The sequence below is a fragment of the Drosophila serrata genome, unplaced genomic scaffold, assembly GCF_035046125.1.
Source record: "Drosophila serrata isolate PLE 108 unplaced genomic scaffold, ASM3504612v1 contig_160, whole genome shotgun sequence".
NCBI classification, from domain to species: domain Eukaryota; kingdom Metazoa; phylum Arthropoda; class Insecta; order Diptera; family Drosophilidae; genus Drosophila; species Drosophila serrata.
Window position 1 is genome coordinate 1,285,066 of NW_028257058.1, and position 11,554 is coordinate 1,296,619.

At 34.8% G+C, this 11,554-nt stretch overlaps 1 protein-coding gene and 1 long non-coding RNA gene across 2 annotated transcripts in view; one reads left to right on the plus strand and one right to left on the minus strand.

Moving 5' to 3' along the window:
• LOC147644550 (uncharacterized) overlaps positions 1 to 11,234 on the plus strand; it is a 29,460-nt gene extending 18,226 nt beyond the window's left edge. The window contains exon 3 of the long non-coding RNA XR_015270330.1: positions 10,688 to 11,234. This is a non-coding gene — a long non-coding RNA (uncharacterized LOC147644550). The remainder of the gene's footprint in view (positions 1 to 10,687) is intronic.
• On the minus strand, positions 1,002 to 7,342 carry fuss (SKI family transcriptional corepressor fussel). The gene is made up of 4 exons (XM_020954353.2): positions 3,820 to 7,342; positions 2,145 to 3,537; positions 1,721 to 2,088; positions 1,002 to 1,398 (listed from the first exon to the last, which is right to left on the minus strand). The coding sequence occupies exons 1-4, from the start codon at positions 3,916 to 3,918 to the stop codon at positions 1,066 to 1,068; spliced, it is 2,193 nt and encodes a 730-aa protein (XP_020810012.2). The 5' UTR covers positions 3,919 to 7,342; the 3' UTR covers positions 1,002 to 1,065.
• Positions 11,235 to 11,554: the final 320 nt, after the last annotated feature.

Consider the following 11,554-nt stretch of genomic DNA (forward strand, 5'->3'; position numbering starts at 1 on the left):
CATGTAGAACCACTAGATCCTATATCCCATTAGTGTTGCGCCACTGTAGGACCTCCTTTGAACTGCATGAACCTTTTAGAGTGTTATGTGGAAATTATAATGATTTGTACACACTAATCTCTAACGTAGATACCCTTCCCAAATTAAAATCTTTAATACTAACACACTTAGTAAGCATGCAAGCTAACAATCTGGCAGCACGCCGGTAGTTCAATTTTCCTCGTATTCTGTCCTATATTTTCCATCGCGCCTACTAACACCTAACCCAAACAGGCACGTGCCTGGTGTCATACGGGCCACTTGAATGTACTGACCTTAGTGCATCAACGCCCAAAAAAAAAAAAAAAAAAAAAAAGTATATAGAAGGCTAACTGCAAAGTTTCATTTAGATAGCTTCAAAACTGAGAGACTAGTTTGCGTAGAAACTGACAGAAGGACAGACGGACATGGCTAGATCGACTCGGCTGTTGATTCTGATCAAGAATATATACAATTTATATGGTCGGAGGTGCCTCCTTCACCGAGTTGCAAACTTCTGACTGAAATTATATGTAGGAACACCTACAGTGGTCATTATCTTTAGCATTCCCTTTCAGGTTATTTCTGCACAAAACAACTATATTATTGTTTATCTTACCTTTTAAATCATTTTGCTTACTTAGTTATAATACTCGATATTATATCAATAAAGTATATTATTTTATATGTACATATGTACATATGATTGAATGTAAATATTTTTGTTATCTTATTTGATACAAAAATAATTTAGAAAAACATTGAAAACTCAATAAAAGCAAATATTTATATATATATTTTTTGTTTGTGTGTACATATTATATTCATTTTTAAAAAATAGGAAATCTTCAGATAAATATCTATTGAAAATTTGTAAAAAAGTATAGAAATTATATTTAGAGTCTAAAAATCAAGCAGTTTTCAAGTATTCTTAAAGCACTTGACTTTTTTGTTATCCTTTTTCAATGAATTTAAAAGGCATGTTTCTATCTATCCATGTATATATATTTTTATATATTACTAAACATCTAAATATTCATAATTTTTTTATTTTTCATAATAACACGATGATGGCTCAATGTTACTCAATTTATTGGAGTCTTCCGTAGAGCTGGTAGAGCTTAGAGTCGCCGTCCCTGGCAGAGATTGGGGATAATAATTCAAAGGACGAAATGAGTGCAATTGTGATTTAAAAAATACTGGAAAGGCCAAACGCTGTTGGATTTGTAGGCTAGACGTTGAGGATAGATTTTGTGAAGATACTGAGGGTTTGCTGTAGTACTGCTTTTGGTTACAGCATCGATCCACATGGTGATGATGCGCTTTATCCGTTTTTTGGTGGGTTATTTTTAAATGATGACCATTTAAGCCATTTGTTTCCTGAAAAACGAAATTGAGGTGTCCAGTGATATTAATTGTGTTTTCATTGCTTTATTTATACATAAAATACTCTGGGAAGAACTTAAAATATCTGAAGGACAAGGAAACTTAAATAATACTTTTCAGTAAGAGAATTACAGTTCCCATTTGTGTTTCAGTGTCTCAATATGCATTTCAGAATAATTATTGGAACACTTGATAGGACGCTTTTTGTTTTTTCTTCTTCAAGTTTTGAAATAAATTATATTCTACACAATAGAACCAGAAGAAAATATCACAAAGTTTTTTGCATCCTAAGTATTAATTTGCTTTAATTCCATACCCCATTTATATTGATTTCATCATCATTGCATAGTTTCCCCTTTGTATCCGCTGGAGATATTTGAATATGTTCGGTTTTAAAGAATGACATCGAAGATCGACTGGAATTTTTAATAGAGCAAGAACTTGAGATAAGCTCCAATTGATCGTCAGCATCCTCCTCGGTTGTTATGACATCAACATCGACATCTGCCTCAACATCTATATTCGTACTTGTCGTATGAGAGATGCTGTTACTTTTACTATTTTCGTGATGACTCAAGAATTTACTTTCATCCTCTGTTGTTTCAATATCGACAACTTCATCGTCGTCGTCATCGTTATTGTTATTATCGTTTACTTTTTTGGAAATACTATTTGCTAATTTTTCTGTAAAAAAATGTATTATATAAATAATGACTAGGACGAATAATATGTTAGCTTACTTTCTTTATCTGAAATTGTCGAAAACGCCAAGTCGTGGTTAACTATTCGGTGTGAAGTAGTATTATGTGTGAGAACCGTTGTAGTTCTTGTTGCTTGTGAGGAGTTGACATTATCATTTTTTTTGTTCAAATCACTGGATCTCGTATATAATGAGGTTGAGACTATAGCTGTAGAAGCCACAACAGGCTTAAAAGCCGAACAGCTCAGAATTGATGGAATCTTATAATCGGCGAGACTAGAATTCCCTCCTCCTCCTATACCCATAACCTTACGATTTTTGTGAGTAGTAATATTATCCGAAAAGCGCACAGAATTTCCTATAACATTAGCCTCTGGTTTTCCCCATGATTTCGGATAATTTGATTCAAATTCAAAAGTTTCCAAATTTGATTCCGCCTTTTTTGAAAACTGCTGTTCATAATGCAGATGATCCTTATGTTGCCACATGTAGTCTACCACAAAATTTCTGGATATTGGCATTACAGAAAGATGATCCCCTGATAGGGAGGCGTTAGAATCATCAAAATTAAAGGGAACACCAACTGCTGCAACCACAGCAGCGGTAGCAGCTGCAACAGTACTATATTTATATTGTTTATCCAGGGTGGGGCATAATGATTCCTCTTCCGTTGTCAAAGTCTTATTTAAGTTTCTATCAAAGCTTACAGTTTCTGTTGGTGAAATACATGAAGTTTTTACTTTCAAAATTCCTGATGAAGGCGATGAATTTTGATTTCGATTATTATTATTACTACCACTGGTTCCACTTCCAACCAATCTCTTCCTCGTTCCGCCATTAAACATTGCCTTGACATCTTCCCAAGCGTGTATAATTTTCTCATCACTGGTATTATTTCCATTTAATAAGGTCATATGCCGGCGCCAAGAATTAAAATTTGCAGCATCTGGTTGCACATATCTATCATTTGTAGTTATCCGATGTGAATGAAATATAAATTTATTGGGCGAGAAAAACATTCCACAGTATGAGCATTTAATGCATTTTGCCCGAGAGGAATTATAACGGGAAGGTAAAAATGAACCGCGACAGCCCCAAGCACACTTGTGCTGAACGCTAAAGGCAAAGTCTTCAGGCAATCGGGGCGGTGTATTATCTCCCAAAAAACTTTTACATAATCGCTCCGCTTCTCGCCGCGTTATCATTCCGCAACGACGCGAACTCACTGGCATAGCGCCAGCTCTTCGCAGTATTTCCAACTGCACAGGTGTACATTGTACACATGTAATGCCCAATGCAACCCTACGATTATGTATCTCGTTATAGCTAAATTGTTTGAGCAAAGTATTTGAGATTTGGGCGAGGCACAAACGCTCCTGCCCCTCAATATATAATGATACAATTGGAATGCCGTAAAGTAGAACTGTGCTAACCTGAAAATAATAATAAAAAAAGTTAAATATAAATATAATATATAATTTAAATATATACATTTCATGTAATTAATTATAACTTAAAATAGAATAGGAGTGCCGCAAACATTTTTTGGGTTTTAAGATCCATTTAAGTTTCTTCCTTTTTCGGTGTATTAAGTATACTCTTGAACCCTATTTAGTGCCTTTTTACGGGTTAAAAAAAAAGCAATCTGATTTCTGTGGCATTACCTATAATACTAAAATGAAATTTAAAAATTACGCTATTCCGAAATTACGTACATGATTTGACCTTTGAAGGACCGCCGGACTATTTTCCATTTCAATAACAGGAGAAGCAACAGAAGCAGGCATCATCGGGATACTTTCGGCAACCGACATTTAAATTTAAACCCTGAAAGTGGTTGGTATAAAAAATATTTTTAATGACTTCAGAACTTAAAATATAATTAGAGCCACAACAAAGAATTTGCAGCCTCGGTATCAGACCCATTTATTATAAAGTCTTTTGACCTACTGAACCCGTATCCGAAGTCCAATGGTGCCCAAAGAAACCTGATGAAGGATATTTAAAAGTTAAAGTTTAAAACAATATGAAATTTAAATTGTTTAATCGTTTGAATCTAATGAGACGTGGTAAACAATATTTTGTTTATTTAAGAACAAGTGGTCCAAGTGGTTCAATTAGGTCCGTAGAGGAATTTATATAAGCATGGACCTTCCTTCGACCGCACATTCGAATCCAAGCCCGGACTACTGTCTTGTTACTGCTTTATCTAAGACAAAGCCAGGGCCGAAACAAATAAAAATAAAGCTGGGAAAGGTAAAATAAATCTCCCAATTCCGGACAGAGTATATTGTTGTCAAGTAGTACGAAGCTAAGAAAAAGAAAATGCGGCCTAATGGAATACCTCTTCTACGGCACGATCAGAGCACTACGGCCTTTACGTCTCCTAATTCCTATCAAAATGAAAGAGGCTTACGCAGTAACCTTCCTAACATAACTGTTCCCTTAACCACACATACCTAACAAACGCCCACTACCTCGACAGAACTAAAAACAGCCTCTGCCCATTGTACAACAATGCACAAGTTACCTTACATCACATTATAAACACCTGCCCCGCCCTTGCCAACCAACGATCCAAATTCCTCCACAGCCCTAACCTTTTCACTATGATAGCAAACCCATCTAATCCAAACTCCAAAAACATCCTCAAATACCTTGATAGCTGCCAAATCTTCTACAATATATGAATCACATGAAAAATAAAATAAATAATACAAAAAAATAATAATAATTAAATAAAATAAATAAATAAAAAACAAAATACAGCAGTAAGCAATAAATTATTTTTGTAAATACATGTAAACTATTATAGCAGTAAGCCACATGTAAGTTCTGTAAATAATAACCAGCGATCTGAAGGCCTTAGTAGCTATAGCTCTAGAACATAAGTTATCTCCTAGTTTTTAACTATCTGTTAGCTTTAGATAAATAAATAAATAAAATAAGCCTTCCTAACTGGTATTCAATCATAGTCATTCGTTTGCTTCTCGGGTTATTGTGTTCACAGAAACCTGGTTAAAAATAGGAGATTCTAAGGTCCGCAGTTTTTCCAACTGTGTCCGAATTTTAATCCTCTGTGTGAAGCTAGCTGATATTGGTAGCTTCGTTTTGATTACTCGTTCCTACATTTCTCCATTTTCGTAAATTCGTTGTTCCAAAACGTACAAAATTCCTTAGAGCGCTTTCTTGACCTGTGTTTCTCATGTACGGCGAGTATTAATTTAAATTGGGTGGCGCCGATGACGAATCCCAAAGATCCATATCATCAGACTTTCTTTACTGTTTACTGATTTACTGAATATTTTTGATTCCCCAGCCAAAAATAAAATGGTCTGTTTTCGAATAACGGTGATGACATAGACATTTTTAAAATTAAATGAATTCGTTTGTTACTTAATGGGTTCCGTTGATGATAAAAAATTAAGTTGACTAAAAAACATAAAGTGTAGGCTGTATGCAATAATTGTAAGTTTAAAATTTAGTTTTAAATGTACAATTCTTCCCGTTTCTACGCAAACTAGTCTCTAAGTTTTAAAGCTATCTGAATGAAACTTTGCAGTTGGTCTTCTATATACTCTCACTCGTTTTACAGAACGAGTCAGATTATGATACAATTATACATGGTAGTCCCGTCGGAAAAATCTTGTACCTGTTCGATCAAAACAATGAGTGCGAGTGAGAAGGCTCAACCTAATAAGTTCGAGCGGGACAACAATAGAATCTGTTGATTAGCCCTTAGATGATGTATGGGGCAATAAATTTATTTTTATAATAAAACGAGTAGAACATTTTTTATATATTACTTAAAACAATTTTGATTTACAAATGAGGCATTATTTTTGTTTTCGTGTTGCGAGCGTTTTTTCAAGTTCTTAATTCAAAAATATATTCTAAGCGTAAAATAGATTTTCTTTTTAAATATCACGTTGCATAATGTTAATGTTAGACAAAATTTTGTCCGCACCCAACCTTTCACTACGAAAAACGAAAACGAAGACAAAGACGCGAAGCGAAACCCGAGCGCTTTGACTGCCGAAGGGACTACCTTCGTTGTATCGTCCGCCTGATAGGACGACTATGTATATCATGCCATAGAAACGGTCGAGAAATTAATACAATTAATACTAATTACTATCAGTTTTCGATATACACTATGAATGTAAAACTGTACCTGTAAATTGTAAATATAATATGTTTAAGGCGAATGTAATGAATGTAATAATATATATGTTTGATTTATATTGAATTTATTTTAAGGAATGAATTGCAATCTGCAAGGTGTTACAAAAGTCGGCGTGCCGAAGTTAACTTCCTTTCTTGTTATACCCTTGCACGGTATTATAATTTCAGTCAGAAGTTTGCAACGCAGTGAAGGAGGCACCTCCGACCATATAAAGTATATATATTCGTGATCTGGATCAACAGCCGAGTCGATCTAGCCATGTCCGTCTGTCCGTCTGTTCGATTCTACGCAAACTAGTCTCTCAGTTTTGAAGCTTTCTGAATGAAACTTTGTAGTTAGCCTTCTATATACTCTCACTCGTATATATGTCGGAACGGGCCAGATCGGACGATTATATTATATAGCTGCCATAGGAATGGTCGGAAAATTTTTACAAAAAAAATTATAACATTTTCAGTTTTCAACAGAATTTGATCAAATTTGAGATATAGTCATTTTATTATACTTTACAATTTTGTGTACAATTTTATTAATATCAGACTACTATATGATAAACCTCCCATAGGAACTATCGAGAAATTAATACAATTAAAAATTATAATATTTTTAGTTTTCAACAAATTTTTATTTAATTTGAGGTATAGCCCTTTTATATTAGTCTTAAATTTTGTGTCAAATTTTATGTAAATCGGACGAATATATCATATATGTGCCATACAAACGATCGTTTGATCGTTTGATCAGTGAATGTAAAACTGAAAATATAATATGTGTAGGTGAATGAAATAAAATCAGGTATTACTTCATTGTTGTTTAACACAAATATATATAATTAATATTGTATGGATTCCTAGTCATCGAAGTTTTATCTGCAAGGGTATATAAACTTCGGAGTGCCGAAGTTAGCTTCCTTTCTTGTTTTTAACTTATTTTTAATCGTAGTTTTAATGAAAGCCCCCTGCTCTTGGATTTTCAACATGTTCAAATCGCGACTTAATACATGTCTGTTTGTTGGTATTGTGACAACGCACAGTATCGCTATTGTCGCATACATATTCGACAAATTTTCAAATCCCAAGGATTCCGAATCTGAAACCAAGAAAGTTGTAGGATTTGTTTTTTATAAGATATTGGCATTCAAATTTCGAATTTATAGAAACAATCCTTAGATATAGAGGAAAATTATTGTTAAACTGTAACATAAAAATTATAACTATACCATGTATAGGTGAATGTAATGAATATGGGCATTTCTTCGTTTTAACATAAATAACACAAATCATTTATATATTTTATATTATTCTTAATTGTCCCGAAATAACATAATTTTATTTTAATTTTTTTTTCAACAGCTTGCGTTCTCTCAGTGATGTAAGTGATGGCAATGCATAATGGCTCTGTTTAAGAAGTTGTTAATAAAAGAAAACATTCCCTTTTATACCTTTGCAGGGTGCTATAATTTTAGTCAGAAGTTTGCCATGCACTGAGGGAGTCATTTTCGACCCTATAGGGTACAAATATTCTTGATCGGCATCAACACTTGAGTTGGACTATCCATGTCCGTCTGTCCGTCAGTCCATTTGTCAGATTAAAATTAAAGTCCACTATCTGTTCTCACTCGGAACAAGCCCGAAGAAAAACCTAAATTTTTTCCATTTCATGCAACAGCCGAGTTAATCTAGTCATGTCCGTCTGTCCAAAATAGTCTCTCAGTTTTGCAGGTACCAGAAAGAAACTTTCAGTTAATCTTCTATATATAATTTTTCTTTCTATATATAATTTTGTGTAGAATTTTATGAAAATCGGACTACTATATCATATAGCTCCCATAGGAACGATCGAAATTAATACAATTAAAAATTATAACTTTTTCAGTTTTCAACAGATTTTTATCAAATTTGAGCCCATTAGTATTACTCTAGAATATCCAATTTAATTTTATGAAAGTCGGACGACTATATCAAATAGCTGCCATACAAACGATTGTTAGAAATAGAGGAAAATGCAAAATATGAATGTCAAAGTGTAAATATAAAATGTATTGGTGAATGAAATGAAAGCAGGCCTTATTTCATTGTTTTTTGACATAAATATAGATAATTTATATTGTACTAGCTGTACCCTGCCACGTTTCTCTGTGGCGTATTGTGGTTGCACGCATAAGAAATAAGTCAAACCAAAAAGAATAATTTTCAAATTCATTTAATTCTGTAATACTTTTAGGTATGCAATATTATTCGTTTCTCCATTCTCCGCGTAAATATAAAGACTATCTTGTTTTCCGACACAGGAACACGCAACATATAATTATCCATGTGAAAAACAATCTGCATCCAAATCTAGACCACACAACTCCATAGATTGACTTGAGCTTTATTAATGGTCATTGCTAACGCCAAACGAATGGGAAACTGCAATCTCTTGAACTGAAACTGTGTAGTCGGGATCAGAGGAATCCTAGGAATGAGAACATCTTCACCTTTGAAAGGACCTGTTATGATCGTTGCTTCTACTGCGTTGTTCATCAATTTCTTGACTGCGAGTCGCGTACCGTTGCAGAGTTTCGGCTGATTTATATTCCGGAGCATGATAATCGGCACACCTATTTTTAATTTCAATATGTGTGGTGGCATTCCAGGCAGATCAAGTGAGTTTAGAAATTCCGCAGGGTAATTAACTGCTTCCTCTGCCTCCACAACGGTATCTATGGACTTATATGTAATTTCGTCAGTTTCTATGCTGGACTGGATTACATGATTGAGCTGGTATACATATTTGTTCTTGTCAGCGAGAATCGCTCGTCCACTGAGCCAATCGTGATTTCTATAATTTATTCGGATATCGGGGAACACTTTTTGGATAAGTCCTTCCTTCGATGTAACTAAATTACAGAAATTTTCGGGCAATACTATTTTTCTCGACGTCTCATTGACTGGCAGCTTTTCGTTCCCCGTGTCCAGTAGCTGTAGTGAGAATACGTCGGCTGAGTCATCGTTCTGTAACTGGACACGCATATTCGTCTTCAACTGTAATGTACGTACATGTTGCCACAATGTAGAATATTTTAGGCAAGCATTTATCTCGTCAGCTGGGATCGATCGGGAAATCACAGGCAACGTTTGCCTGAAATCCCCTGCGAGCAATATTAACGCATTCCCAAATGGTTGGACAGCTCCATGCAAATCCCGCAATGATCGATCGAGAGCCTCCAGCGATTTTTAGTGTGCCATTGTCCATTCATCCCAAACAATGAGTTTACATCTTTGCAATACTTTTCCCTTGCCAGATGCTCTGGAAATGTTGCACGTAGGAGTCTCGATGATTTGCATGTTCCACGGCAACTTCAGCGCTGAATGAGCAGTCCTCCCACCAGGTAACAATGTCGCAGCGATTCCAAATGAGGCAAGAGCTAAAGCTATGTCCTTGTTAGCTCGAACCGTAGCCAGAAACAATGTAATGAGGAATGTTTTCCCCGTTCCTCCTGGAGCATCCAAGCTTCAGGTACCCTTGCCCTGTCGCGATCATTATTTTGAGAGTGAATCAAATCGATTGCTGCAGAACGCGACTGCCTAACTCTCAATCGTTTTCTCTCAATCCTATCTGCTCGTCTTTCTGCTGATTCCGCGTTGTGCATCTGCATTGCTCTCAGCCGCTCATTCTCTCGGATGGAGGCCCGTCCTTCGTCAGTCATATTCGTAATCTTACGTCTTTTTGCTTCTGTATTGCGAGTACGACGACCCAAACTCGACTTCTTGGGTGGCATGACTTCGTTTCTTACTGAACCTGAACAAAAAAAATAAAATTTTAATCTCCAATTTCTTCTTTCAATATGTTTTGAATGTTTGACAGGGAATGCTTCGATTCAGCTGGTTGCCTGTAGAGGGCGCAGCAGTAGGGGCACTGGGAAACGCGAAAAAAAAACTGATATATTCGCAAACGCAGATAAGTTATAAACATCAAAAGTAGACAATAAGCGAGCTAGAACCTCAACGCATGTTGTGTAAAAATTTGGGCTTAAACGGTTCAGAACTTTTCAAGTCTATGAAGGAAGTAGACACAAACAGAGCATTTTTATATATATAGATTAATTCATAGTGATTGAATTTCAATCTGCAAGGGTTACTAACTTCGTGCCGAAGTTAACTTCTTTTCTTGTTTAATCATATAGCTGCCCAAAAAACGAACGGTAAATGTAAGGAAAATGCAAAACTGTAAAGCTAAAACTGTAACTGTAACAATTATAGGTGTGTTAGGTATTTTAGTTTATTTGAGTTAAAACATACATACATACATACATGATTTTAGTGGTATGGTATTTAAAAATAATGAAGGGCTTAAAAATTGCAAAAATCTAACTTAACAAACCTGCATTTAAATTTTGTTCTTATCTTTTACAGTTCGTCATCAACTATTCGAGCTTGAATTTTAAGTTTATCTCTACACGAAATAAGCCGTGAGCCACTGTTCATCCAATTCCCATGACTCCGCTACAAAAAGTTGAGAAAAATCTGGTGTCCGGCTAGCTTGGGCACAGTTAAACGCGTTATTGCTAAAGCAAAACATTTAAATTACAAGAAAGACCACCGTTAAGAAACAACTGATTCTATTTTTCCGAGCTTACATGACTTTTAACCGAGGTTGGTATCCAATAGTTTTTTTTTCGGGTGAACATTCCAACTGCAATTTATACCACCATGAATGAATGGCAACAGCACATAAAAGTATTTAAGAGAACACCCTTCCCGAAGCAAAAACTACACTGGCATAGACTGGTCAAGAAAAACATGGCGGTATTAAATTGCCCACCTTATTAGCCGGGCCTTAACATAATTTAAATTGTTTGGGGATAAATATCAAGAAAAGTCCGGCAAGCAATATTAAAATAAGTCGGCTGTCATTGATGCCAATGCCTGGTTAACAGTCTCCCTGAACTACCTTAATAATTTATTGGACTCCTTACCCTGTCATGATATATTAAGATATCCATAATCGTTTTGGAACCACTCAAGAAAACTAATTCTTTAATAAATTTCTAAACATAATTTTAAAAAATAGTCGTTACTTTTCGGTATTATTGTTTTTTTTTAATTACCAAAATTAATAAATATTAAAAATAAAATAAACATATTTAACTAAATTTAAAATACAGTTTTTTTTTTTTTAATTTGTAATTTGTGAGTTATTGAGGTTTTAGAATGATCGACTTGGGTGGGCTATTCAAGTAAGCATCAGTGTATATCTATTTACGATCGTAGAATAATAAT